Below are 13,835 nucleotides of genomic sequence, written 5' to 3' on the forward strand. Positions count from 1 at the left end.
CCTTTGTTTGCCATTGCCACTTGAAGCTGTCTAAGACGTCCAAAGAATGAAAATTCCTTTTGAAGTAAGTCATTTTTTTGGGAGGATTAAGCGATCAAGCGTGACATGGTTTTGTTTGCAGAATAGGATGTATTTATTCATACAGGTAGAGAATTAATTTATAAGCCATATTCCAGTCTCCAGAAATATACTTGGCAGGAATGAGGTACGTGCCAGCTGTGCGGAGGGTGTGCCTGGGTTTAAGTGTTTTCATGCTTAACAACAATTCACTCGCCAGTTCAGACTTTTCCAAAACACATTTATAGGGTTCACAGCCTTGTGTGGGCCTGGGGCATTTTTTCTGCCTGACACCATGAATGAGGAATTGAATAAGAGGCTCTTAGAGACGTTTGAATTAACCTGGCTCGTCTCAGTTAACTGTTATTTTGACGCAGGCTGCATAATAGAAAATACGTTGCTGCGGAAAGACTCTTCTCCAGGGCAAAGGAGTGGTTTTTAACAAATCCTTTCTCTGAAGAGCTGCGGACATAAACTTTCTGAACTTTTAATTACTTCAATAGCAGATTGTAATTGTTATGTGGAAACTGATTGGGTTACACAATAGCCACACTTTATCGTCGCGTTGATCTCATATTTCATGTTAACCTGCTCAAATGTTTTAAATTAGGCATGTTACCGAATAATATAGTGATTGAATTGAGATTACATTATCCACATAATTAAATAATGTACTTCCCTAGACATAATAATATAATTATCTTTTGAAAAGATCTGACAGGAGGAGATATTGTTACACACTTCTCATTAAAGTCGGATTGTTCTCAAGGGGTTTATGATGAACTAATAGTACGTGCATCCCTCTATAGCTTTGGTTCCCCCGTCTGCTTAATCATTAGCAATGCTGGTCTTAGCATATCCAGTCCACTTTGGTCTGGATTTACTCAGGACAGAAGTAGAGCGATCACAGCAGCTGTTTGGGCTCTTTAGTCTGTACGCAACAGGACCGGAGGAGAGATCAGACATGGACCAGGTCGTTAGATTAGACAATGAAGTCACTGTCAATATTTGCACAACGCAGACGTTTAGGGGGAACCTATTAACCCCATCTGAACTGTCTGTCCTCTGAGCAGATCTCTCTCTCTCCCTCTGTCTTAATATTTAGGTGTGGGACCATTCTCCCTGACAGGGTTAACTGTGGGATAACAAGATTCAGACTGGCTGCTTACAGCTGGGGTTCCTTAGTGTTTACAGGTTTATGCCAGCGGCTTTAAAAAGGTTTTCAGGCATTCGTGCTGCTTACATTGTCCAGTCCCGATCGCATCAACACTCTTTAAAGCCCTAATTGAGGATTCTTACTCATACATTCTTACACTTGTATTTGCAGATGGGAAGTAATTTCTTTGCTACTTGAAACCTGAAGCCAATTGAGAATAACTAAGTGTTTATACATTCTTAATGTTTTTAAATGTCTTTTTAGCTGTTACACTAAGTCAGTCATTTTGTTCATCTATGTCAGACACTTGAAAAGCAGATAAAAGCACACAGAATCATTTAAAACAGACAATAACAAAGCGTTTAGCTTGTAGGGTGGTCCTAAGGCTTTTAGTGGACCTGGCCATTTTGCAGCTGCAGCATAGCAACAGCAGACCTACGTTTTCTAAAGAAAATATTAAAAAAAAAAGTTTGGGCCTCTCTTGCAGCAAGATATTTTGGCCTCAGCCATTTTTCAATTGATGACAAATGAGGAAGAGGAGGAAGAGAGAGGAAATAGGCTGTTACATCCAATCAGAGGATGCAGGCGATCCATGGGACTTTACTGCTGACGAATCAGATAGATAAGAAGAGTATCCTGGCAAAGAGTTTCTGTTTGAGCTGATAGAGTTTGGGAACTGGCAACTTCTGAGCCTACCTGTGTGTGTGTGTGTGTGTGTGTGTGTGTGTGTGTGTGTGTGTGTGTGTGTAGGTCGGAGTATGTGAAGCTTTTAGCTGGTGTAAGCAACAATCTCATCCACCTTTCTTTCTGAACTTTGGGCAGCGGACTGTTTGCTAAAGGTGTAACTCTAGCTTCCCTTATACCAGACTCCAGCAGCCACCAGGACTCTGATCATCAGTCACAGAGAAGGGTTTCAAGGCTGGGAGACAAACAAAGACACCCACTACAAACACCTACTGCTCGGCTCATCTCAACTCCCCGTCCACTCTGCAATTCACCCAGGAGACTGGGGCCACCAACCAGGGTCACTGAGGTTGAAATAACACAGCTACTTCAGTTTGACCCCTCAATTAGGGCACGACCGCAATCCTTCATTTGATCTGCCAGCAGATATCACATCCACCTCTCAGGCTTATTTAGCACACTGACAGATGAATGACTGTAATTGACCCTACGTATGTATGTATTAATTTATGCATGCATGTTGGTATATATACATGTATGTATATATGCATATATATCAGATGTGCTCTGTACTCCTGAAAAATGCAAAAAAAAATAAAAAATAAAACAATGGAAGTGCTAACATTTAGAAGCATGGATGGATTACTCAACAGGCTTACCAGGCTCAGGCCTTTACCTCAGGCAGCAACCTCCGGGTCTGAGCAGGGAGGCAAACCAGGAAGTGCCTTAAGCTGCATTCTACCAAAAATTCCAGCAGGGGGTGCTCTAAGTGTGGCTGCAAAACCATTTGTGTCCATTAATTTCAATGCAAAATGAGGAAATTTCTCACTTGATTCATTATCTCAGAAAAGTTTTATTATATAGACACTATAGTCTCAATCGCTAGTAAAAAATATTCTTCAAGACAATTTGATGTTAATAGTTTAAATAATGGCCCCATTTAGAAGAAAATAGAAGATAAGGAATCATATGATTTGGGGCGTGGCTACCTTTGATTCACAGGTTACTAACAAGGCAAGCCGTCATCAGGAGAGAAGCAGAACAATGCGTTTCCACGGCAACGTGTCAATAAAGTTATATACGTTATACATATAAAAAAGGACGTTTAGCAGTTTGGTCTCATAACTTTGACTCTTTCACACTGTATTTTCACTTAATGACAGTTTATTTGAACGTTTTGTTCATTAAAAATGTTCAGCGTTTGGTTGGACTAACAGACACTCCAAGGAGTCACTGATCATTTTTCTGAGGTAAGTAACATACATTTTGTTTTTGTTTTTTGCTAGCCAAAACTAACATCCCAGTTAATGCTCCAGTTAATGCTAACATGAATTAGCAGCGGCTTCTCTCAGTCAGGTTGAGGTGTAGAGAGGCTGTAGTCAGTGATCAGATCCCTCTCGCTGAACTGAATGCTTCCAACGGGCAGTCCACAAACCAAATGGTGACGTCACGGTGACTACGTCCATTATTTATATACATTCTATGCTTTATCTACAAAATGTCAGTCGAGGAAACACATACTGGCCAGAAAGACAGTCAACCTGAGCACAAAACAAAAACTTCAGAGAGATGCAAAACAGCTGCAAGCTGCAAGAGACTCACAATAACTATGAAAAGGGGCAAAACAACCAAAAAGAGACACACAGTGACTACAAAGAGACACAAAATAACTATAAAGAGAGCCAAAGCAATTACAAAAATATGACTACCAAGTGGCACAAAACAACAACAAGAGGTTAAACAACAATAAAGTCTGTGTTTCTTGGTCTTATGTCAGAGAGGTGGTTGGGCCTTTTCCATGTCTGTGCCCAGGGGCCCATTGTCTCATAATCTGCCCATGATCACACGCTGGTTGAATTTTACAAGGAATGATTAATGTGCAGCAGTTTCGGTCTGAGGGATTTCTTTCTGTACTGTCACCCTCCGACTCTGGAAGCAGTCCCCGAAGAGATTTATGTCTTATCACAGACACAATTTCTTAGACAAAATGATCAAATACATTTCATATCTTCAATTTGTGGTGATATCCTCTTCATTTATGCATGAAGATAAGATCATCTTTAGCTCTCAACTGTATCATGTTTTCAAATCACTTTTTGTGTGTAATCATCCTCACGTGCCTGGATGTGCAAGCTCTCACAAGCTCTCTCAAATTATCTGCATATTTTCATCTCCAACCCAAATGTGGGAAGCGTATTTGAAGCCCGTAAATGGATCAGCGGCCGTGTAACCGCTGCTCCGTGTTTCCCCACAGTGAAGCATCTCGGCACTGTCACACTGCTCTCTAATTTGGAGGAGCTCTGCTCAGGCCTGAAACACCAGAGAGCGGCAAGATTCTCTCCGACTCACTGTTGTGTAATTAAAGGAGAAATGTTTGCCTCAGTAGCCTCGTCACACCAGTATAGAAACCCTTGTTAGCCACCAGTGTTTGATTAGAAAGTCTTTGTTGCTGGCTACTGGCCACACAGATTTTAAATGTGTGCATGAGGTGTATGTGTGTGTGAGAAGGACTGACACACAGAAATATGGAGGGAAACACCATATTGAAGCACCAAATGTTTGTGCTGCTTCCCAAATCCCTCCCTGATATTTATGGGACCAGATTTAATGTGCGTAAAAATAGCAGTGAATAATTGATTTTTTTTTTCCTCCTTTTTCTCCTCCATGTAACCACCTCTCTTCTTACTCAATGATTACGACCGGTAGACTCTGGCTGCTGGCACTAAATTATTAACAACACACTGTTTTAATTAAGTCTCAAGTTACAGAAGCAATGTTTTGAATCAAGTATTATTCAGGGTCACTTGGGATGAGTGAATACATGCTGTAGCGCTGTTTTTTAAACTTTAATCTCAAACTTCACAGACAATACAGTCTCTTTTATTGAAGTCCACATGCAGTGGTGAGGTTTTGCATTGAATACTTCTGGCCCTGACAACTGACTGTTGCAGGAAATTGTTTCACATCTGTGCCCTGCTCTCAGTGAAACTATGCTATAAAAAGAATGAAGGATGGGTGATTTAGTGTTTGTGGCATTTTATTCACGCTCATAATTAGGATTTAATGCATTTATTTTATGTATGAGTGTGTTTCTGTGTGTATGCACATGTTAAGTCATGTGCATTTGTGGTCGTGTGTGTAAATCAGGAGAAGAAAAACGACTATTCTTGTTTCCCATCCACTCGTCATCTTCATCCTATATGTCTTCCTGTCTCCCTGTGAGCTTTAAGCAGTTTTAGGCAGGAAATAGAGCTGGGAGATTCCTCTGCATAGTGGGGGTCTGAGGCGGACACTAGTGGCAAGATTTAACGGCAGGGGTCATGGGTCAAAGGTGCCTCCAGGTTCCAAATTTGCAACTTTGCCCAGATCCTGTCCGGGTTGCCGTCAAAGTGGGCAGCCAGCCGCACTCTAATGTGTATTAGCAAGACAAAAGCAGTGCAGAGGGGTGGGCATAAGATGGGCTTTGATTTCTCTGAGATTTATGGGCGTGATGAAATCAGCTTTGAATAAACTGGGCTTGCCCATTTTCTCTATCATTTAGTTACATCTGAAGGCTCCGGGGTTTGTTCCGGGAGACAGACACTCTGGATAAAAAGGCAACAAATCTAAAGAGAAAGAAGAGAGGAGGGCCGCAGCTTCCTCTGAAGTCCTCACATGTCCCATTCAGGGACCCATCAGCTGGCTGCGGTCCATTGTATGTGCTGCTTCACGACCATTACTGCCTCACCAGAGAAATTCCCAACCGTAGACTTATGGAAATGATCCTGATGGGTTCCTGGGATACCAAGAAACACTTGGCTCCTTACATGTAAATGTCTTTGGCTGTTGTTTTCCACAATTTAACACGAAGGAGAGTCAGACATGTCGGTGAAATATCCTGGTCTTTATCAAGTAGTTAAACAATGTTGATGTATGTATACAGCCACCAAAGTGAGCACCCAGTGGATGGGGATGAGGGTGGCTTCCTTTCAATCCCCTCTCCCCCATCCTGCATGTGCTGCAGTAAATACTAAGTGCCCCCCGGTGACCCTCCCAGTGATAAATAACCCTTAAGGTTAACCACGTTTGAAATGGAGCTGTGAGGCCATTATAGGCCTCCGGAGTTTTCTTGACATCTTCAATATGTTATCTGTATGCCCAGGGACTTTAACCAGAGCAGCGTTAACTGGCCTCTCCTTTGTGTCAGAACTGATGAAGTTCTGAAAACCAACAAACCAGTAATTTTTATCCTCCGTGTGCATGTTCAGCAGCCATATACGTGTAAAATTCACACAGGTTGCGTAGGATGCAACACATATTTGAGTGTGTATGCACAGTGAATTCTGTTTTCCTGCATAACGTGCTACAGGCGTGCACATGTGCATACAAGTGTGTGCACAGATGGTGTTGGGCAGTCTGTGAACTAATGGTAATTGCACCTTGGCGTCTGGTAGGCAGCTAAAAAAAGGTTGGTGTTTATCTCTCATGGCTGCTGGTGTTATCTGTGAAAATGTCTGGAGTCTGAAGATGCTGTTTGTGTCATATAAACTGACATGAAACTTTAAGAGCAGCAGTAATACAGAGACACCCGTTTGCATGTTTAAAGTTCTCCATCTGATAAGCATGTGGCAAATAGTATATATGCAAATAAAATATAGTTTTTTTTTCCAATAGAATATCATCAGAAAGGAGGATTTTTTTCAAAGAGGAAATTCAGCCATCATTTTATATATTGTAAACCATGTGCACACTAGTTTTGTACATTTGAGACCTGGCAGCTATAAACTTTGTTTCTGATGTTAAGTATAAGACATGCTCTATATAAACTACTTTTGATCAAAGAGCAGAATCATATTCCAATAATCCGATGTGGTGCCAACTTCTGAGGGAGAAAGAGAGAAGATTAGTGTCATGTTGCTCCAGTATATATACACTTTAAACCACAGACGGAGCAGGGAAATGTGTCTTCTTTAGACTGGGAGAAACCGCCATGTATTTTATACCATATGACTCAAACAACTACCTTGACAGTTTGGTTATTTTTTTAATTAAAGAGAAAAAAAAATCAAAAAAGTCCTTTGGAGAAAAGTGTGTTGCAGTCACCACCTAGTGGAATGAATGGGGTCCTCAAAACATTTTCTTCTTGCTGTGAGCATTTACTTGCTGACTGCTTAGCTGCTGGTGTAGGTTGAAACATATTTTCATTAATAAGATGTGACCTGAAAATTAATCACATTTTGGCAAATATTAAATTACATTTATTTGACAGGTTTTGTTGGTTTAATAAGATAATAACAGTCATTTGAAGAGCAACAACAACTAATAGATAACACCATGAAACTTCCCCAGTTGATTAATTACATTAAACAATTATTTGTTGTACTCAATTTTATGTTTAAATATGCAAATGAGGCATTATCCAGTGTTAACTTTTAATGATTTTTGGAGAAATATACAAACACAAATCTCAAAATTGTTGAGTGCATCAAAAAACATAATTACTTTTGCTTTGATTCAGTAATAGGTATTCGCAGTATATCAAAGCAGTACAATGTATGACTTTTTTTTTTTTTTTTTCGACATCCCATAATTTGGAGTTTTCTGTTATTTTTTGATATATTATGCTCTAATATGTATCACCAGACCACAATTGGGTTTTTTTTTTTGCTATAGTATGTCTTTTAATTTTTTATTTTGGACATCTCAAAATATGATGGGGTTTTTTGGGTTATTTCTGGAAAAGCCACCCCACTACATGTAACAACAGACTATAATAAGACCATTTTGAGAGTTTCGGGCCATTATCACTTTCCCACCCCAAAAAATTTGACATTTGACACTATAGTATGACATCCCAAAATATGGTGTTTTTCTGTAAATTTTGCACATTATTCTCTAATATGTATTAACAGAGTGTAATTGGGCCAATTTTAGCATTTCAAGGTATTTTAAAATTTGACCTTTTTTGATAAAAATCGGCATGGTATGACTTTTTTTTTCTTTTTTCAATTTTTCAACATCTCGAAATGTTTTTTTGTTATTTCTTAAAAAAGGCCAACCTAGTACGTGTACCAACAGACTAAAATAAGACAATTTTCAACGTTTCAGGCCAAATGAAAATTTTATGACTTTTTCCCCCAAAAATACAACATGCTAAAGAAGTTGAAATTAGCTCCACTTCTACCAGCAGCAGCATCAGTGATGCTTAGACATTGATGCATCACTAATTATAATCCAGTATAATCAAATAAGATTCTGAAATGGACAATTCTACATATTGAGTATACTTTTGGTACTTTAACCCATAAGAACCCATGGTGACACCCGTGCAACAAACACTTTAAATCTTCTATAATCTCCCATATTCAGCTTTATGCTTCACCTTAACTCATTAAATCCCTAAGCGGCACATACTCAACACCCTGGTGTGGTGCTCATGTGACTGTGACAAGAAGTGCCTTCTCCAAAATATGGATGTGACTGGAAACAGAAATGTGAAAAAGTATGTTTTTTGTTACGAGGCTAAGTTTAAACCCATTTAACAATTCTAATCCGTTAATAGTTTCTCCTGAATTTGCATTTAACTTGGACAAATGAAAGTCACAATTTTGATATATGTTATGGAGATGCAAACAAAAAGGCAAATGGTGATTTGTTTTTATTTATTATTGATTTATTCTTATTTTGTTACTTTAAAACAAATCTGAAAATTATTTGTTGTTAAATAGCACTATTAATGTCACAATTTCAATGAATGTTTAATAAATGATAAATGAAATGCAAAGAAAAATGTAAATTTCTGTTTCTGTAAGCAGAAACTGTGTCTAGATTTTTTATTTTAAAATAAGAAATATTATAAACAAATACCATAAAAGCCCATTGTAACGTATATGTCACATCACAGATCTTTGACATTTAGAGGTAGTATTTTTTAAAAACATCATAAATGTGTTCTATGTGGTCCACTAGGTCTGTGGTACAGTATATCCCCCATAATTTTCCTTCAAGGATAAATAGGTGTGGGTTCTTATGGGCTAAGTATATTTTGATGCCTATGTACTTATACTTAACTGAGATTTGGAATGCAGTTAAACTGTGGTATTTATACATTTACTTCATTTAAAAGATCTCTTCCAACAGTGGGAATGAAATACACATGAATAAATCCTCTAGTGACATCTAATGGTGATTCAGTCTCCAAATACAGGGCTTCTTGGATCATCAGTGTGATGAATAACACAGCATTTCTTTATGCCTGTAGACATAAATAAACAAAGTGAAGAGGGCACATTATAGAAGCAAAATAAGCCTTTTAATTGACCAGTGCACAAAAAAACAACCCAGAAAGATGTTTTAGCCTGTATCTGGATTTAAAAACAAAACAAAAATGATTTACTTTTCCTCATAGAGATGCTGTTGGGCTATTTTTCCTGAACCACACTGAACCAAATTCTTTGATTTATGGTGTTTTGTCTCCACAAAGGACCAAGTTTCCACCAGTTGATAAGTATGTCGTCAGATGGTGCTATTTGTATTTTCAAAGTTGTCTGTTTATACTCTGAAAAAATGTGTGAAAAGCAATTTGATCTGCTGCTTCAGTTTTTTTTTATTATAACTCAAAACTTTATTTATATAGCGCCCATACATATACATATAAATGCAACACAAAGTGCTTTACAAAAATAAGAATAAAAACAGACAATAAAAATGACAAAACCCACCCCTCCCATCCCCACATACACATCTGTATGTACACATACACATACATGCACACACACACACACACACACACACACACGCACATAGACACACACGCATACAAATACACACTCAGACTCACACACAATGACAGTGTCGAGACATGGCAAGGCACAGAGGATCCAGATGAGGAAAAAGCAATAAGAATACTCTGTGATTTTTATCTTTTCAAATAGTTTGATGTTATCATAAGACCTCATTTTTTATTTAATCTCAATGAATTTATCTTATCTAAATATAACTGTTTTGTTCAGATATTTCTCTGGCATCCATGGCTCCCTGGGGTGAATGACTGGGTCCTGGGAGTGTTTGGTGTGTCACAGCTCCACCAAGTGGAAACATTTAGCTACTACAGGGAGGTGTGTGAGCCTGAAGGTCTGTTTTTAAAACTGTGGTCATTTGCCACTCCCAGCATACCATACTGTTAAAATAACAGCTAGTATGATCTTAGAGTAAGCAGTAGTGGAAAAGGTATTCAGATCCCTTTCTTAAGTACAATTACAACACTGTGAAATTACTCCACTACAGGCATCAAAATGTATTTAAAGTATCAAAAGCAAATATACTCGTTCTGCAGAATGACCCACTCAGATTGTTTTAAAAAATTCTAAATATTTTATTATTTGCACTGATGCATTTATGTAAGCAGCATTTCAATTTTGTAAAGATGTGGCATTTTAGCTACTTATTTTCTGTTATGAGGTTTACTTAAAAAATGTCTAATAATTCTTGTTATTTCATGTTAAATCTTGACCTGAAAAGTAACTAAAGCTGTCAGCTAAATGTAGTGGAGTAAAAAGTACAATATTTGCCTCAAAATGTAGTGGAGTAGAAGTATAAAGTTACATAAAATTGAAATACTAAAGAGAAGTACAAGTACCTCAAAATTGTACTTAAGTGCAGTACTTGAATAAATGTAAATGTAACATTCCACCACTTAGAGTAAGAAATATCAGGTTAAAAAAAGGTCACTGTGAGCTTTGAACAGCAAATGTATACTTGCACTTGTAGACTCCATAATGGTGGATCTTCCAAAAGAAGAATAAGAATAATTAATTTCAAAAAGGTTTATTTAGAAGAATACTGACAAAAAAAAAATGCAAACTGGGGTTTTTACAACGCAAATTAATCACAGGACGACACACTGCAACACAAAGTAGGCTATACATTTCAAGAATAGTAGATAGAAAGCACCATTTTCAAAACTAGATTACAAAATGCAACATATTTTTTTATTTGGCATATCAAGTACAATGATAATTCAGAAAAACTTCATGAGTTTATTAAGACTTCTTATTGTTGTTTTATTTTTTTTATTTTAGAGGATTTCCTAATTTCCTTCAAGAAGAACACAGATATTCTAAGTAAGGCACGTGGTTCAAAGCATTTGACACTCAAAAAAAGAAAAAGACAATTTTTTTAAAAAGCTTGATACTCTGGCAGTTTAAGCGACATCTCTTTGGCACAGCTGCATGATTTGTGAGAGACAAAAAACTCTATCACGTAAAATGAGCATGACAATGTTAACTTGACAACACTATGTACAAAATGTATGTAAAAATGTTATAAATATGTCTAAAAACCACAGACACTATGTACATCTTTGTACTGAAGCAAGGCAGGATTACTCGTCTTTGTTGTCACACATGATGGATTTGTGGAAGTCGGGTGCCAGTTTGCAACAAAAGTCAATATGTCATCAACACATTCATAAACACATTTTAAAGACAATCTGTCACTGTGGGAACAAGTGTAGTGACTCAGCCTTTGTTAGAATACACAAACAGGTGTGATATTTTTCAGCATGGGATGGCAACATAATGGATACTGAAATACAGCAAAAAAAATCCCCAGCTGTGATAAATGTCTCCATTTTGTGTTTACAATAATTAGTGACACATGCACTTTTGTTGTATTGTTTGGGATGTCAGTCTTTGGTCTGTGGGCAGTAGGCACAGTGCGATGTTGTTGTAAGGGGTCTCCTAACTCCCCCTTCCTCTCTTCTCCTCTGCTCCTTCTCTCATTCTTTCTTCCTCAGGACGATATAAATGAGGCCACTGATGAGACACAGCGGGAAAGCCACCCAGGCCAGCACGTAGGCGTAGCCGAATTGTGTCTTATCGTCCTCCGGACTCATCACGGTGTAGATGATCGCCGCGCACATCACAAACACACCTAGAGAGGACCAGAAGAGAGGTGGAGGTGAGGAGGATCTGATTGCAAGATGATTTCACGACTACACCCACATCTGCTCAGGGCGTGACCCCTCGGCGCGTGATGAAGTCATACTTACTCGCCAAGATCTGGAAGATGGCGGTGAAGAAGAAGCGTCCACCCTTGACCAGTCTGAACAGCTGGAACACGAAGGCAATGAGGGAGAAGAAGCAGAAAAGCAGGGACAGGATCATGAGGGCTTGCACTGCCTGGATCCAATCTAGAAGACACATGGAGATCATGGATTTAAACATGTTCACAACATTCCATACAATAAAGGCACAATTTAGTTTTTTTTTTCCAGGAATGCTGACAAACCTTCATTGCTGGCTGGCTTGCAATGGTAGCCTCCATTAGTTGTCATGCAATTGTACCATAGATCTGTGCTCCTTTCCCCACCTACAGACCAGGCCTGGTTAACACAACAACACAGAGACATTAAAATACACTGCAGCATCCACAGCACAGCCTCGGGCTGTAATATGCAACAACAATAACAATTAATGATCATTACCATACAGCAGCTACCTTGTTCACATCACGTTGCTGTTAAAATCTGCTTCTTTTTTTTACATTTTAAAGTGAATAGAATAAAGTTTAACACAACTTACACTGGCTGCTGTGGACACAATGAGAAGAATGAGAATGACCAGGTGCATAATAAGCACCCCGAGCAGAATGAGCAGCATTTTTCAAGTAGATCTGGAAGAAAAGTTGAAATAATTTAATCCACATGAGTTTGCCATCCCTCCAAAAAAAACAACAACCCTGTTTTAAGGCGTGGAGCTCAGCTTCAGCTCATGTAGACGCCAGATGGCGCTATTTCCTCACGTCTGCTCCAACCGCAATGTTTACCTCAATGTGAAAGTATCCCCTTACACCCAAACGTAGAAAGAAAGAAGGAAGGGACTATAATTTCTTCCTGATGGGGCTAAAATGGACAAAAATCAGGCTGCAGTAATGAAACTAAATCGATTCACAAGTGCGCCATAATGAACCTTTCATCCATTTTACGCGTCCAAATGATTTAATTACAACTCGTTAATTTAAGCAACGCGTGTTTGTATAATGAGTGAAAGATAAGAGCTCGGCGAAAGGATGTCGATGTGAATAAGAAAGCTTGATTCAAGACTAATCAATGCCTGCTGCTGGAAAACAAACTCAAACCATCTGCAGGAGAAACATTCCAGCGTAGTGCCGCCATGCGTGAGCGTCAAACTTTACCGCCTTAGTATGAATATCTCAATCAATAATGCTGACAGACGATCGAGTCTGATAATAATGTGAATAATGTGCCGACACATATGAGACATAGTTGCATTTTTGCGTCATATAAGTAAATCCAAAGTCGATTTAAAGTCCACGGGTGACGTCCTGTTGCATGAGTGGGAAAAATAAGTCAATGAAAAAAACAGTTCACTGACTAAAAACAAAGGAAGTCCAATACTTTACTCCAACTTACAAAAAGGCGAAGCAAGAGGTTTCCGTGGAAAAGGGAGTGCTGGAGTGAAGAGTTGGGGAAAGTATGAGCGACGTTCTGCTTCTCTCGACTTCTTTCTCTGTAGCTACTATTCCAGATGTGGCTCACACACCCCAGTCCCACTCTTTCTCCGCCTGAGAAACACCGCCCTGCAGGCCCTGCACGTCACCAGAGGCCCGTCCTAAAACTTTTTTTTTCCTCCTTCTTCTCTTCTTCCCGTGGTATCATCTGGATTGTTGTAAAGTCCACAGGATTGTATGGAGAATCCTGTGCTATTATTGTGCAAGCCACAAAGCCTAACAGTCTCTGCATTTATGCCTTTAAAACATCTATTATTTTACCCCTAGTGATAAAACATTATTATGACATAACCAGTCAAAATTCCGATGTAGACATGACGTCTTTGATACTGGTTAGTTTTATGATTCAGGCCCATGGATGGATTACTGAACGGGCTTTCCACGCACAGGCCCAGGGGCCCAAAAAATGCCAGAGTTAGAGAAACAG

General features: G+C 38.8%; 1 protein-coding gene across 1 annotated transcript; it reads right to left on the reverse strand.

The window, feature by feature from the left end:
• Positions 1–10,686: 10,686 nt before the first annotated feature.
• On the reverse strand, positions 10,687–13,483 carry pmp22a (peripheral myelin protein 22a). Its single transcript, XM_059349055.1, has 5 exons — positions 13,311–13,483; positions 12,460–12,550; positions 12,167–12,260; positions 11,928–12,068; positions 10,687–11,809 (listed from the first exon to the last, which is right to left on the reverse strand). The coding sequence occupies exons 2-5, from the start codon at positions 12,535–12,537 to the stop codon at positions 11,655–11,657; spliced, it is 468 nt and encodes a 155-aa protein (XP_059205038.1). The 5' UTR covers positions 12,538–12,550; positions 13,311–13,483; the 3' UTR covers positions 10,687–11,654.
• Between the last annotated feature and the right edge of the window lie 352 nt (positions 13,484–13,835).

The sequence above is a fragment of the Centropristis striata genome, chromosome 13 (assembly GCF_030273125.1).
Source record: "Centropristis striata isolate RG_2023a ecotype Rhode Island chromosome 13, C.striata_1.0, whole genome shotgun sequence".
NCBI classification, from domain to species: Eukaryota; Metazoa; Chordata; class Actinopteri; order Perciformes; family Serranidae; genus Centropristis; species Centropristis striata.

Excerpts from the sequence above, each read along its gene's own strand:
- pmp22a (XM_059349055.1), bottom strand. The coding sequence starts at position 12,537 with ATGCTGCTCATTCTGCTCGGGGTGCTTATTATGCACCTGGTCATTCTC. Across the intron at positions 12,261-12,459 it reads TTGTGTCCACAGCAGCCAGT|GCCTGGTCTGTAGGTGGGGA; the intron begins GTAAGTTGTGTT and ends TGTGTTAACCAG. Across the intron at positions 11,810-11,927 it reads CATCTTCCAGATCTTGGCGA|GTGTGTTTGTGATGTGCGCG; the intron begins GTAAGTATGACT and ends GGTCCTCTCTAG.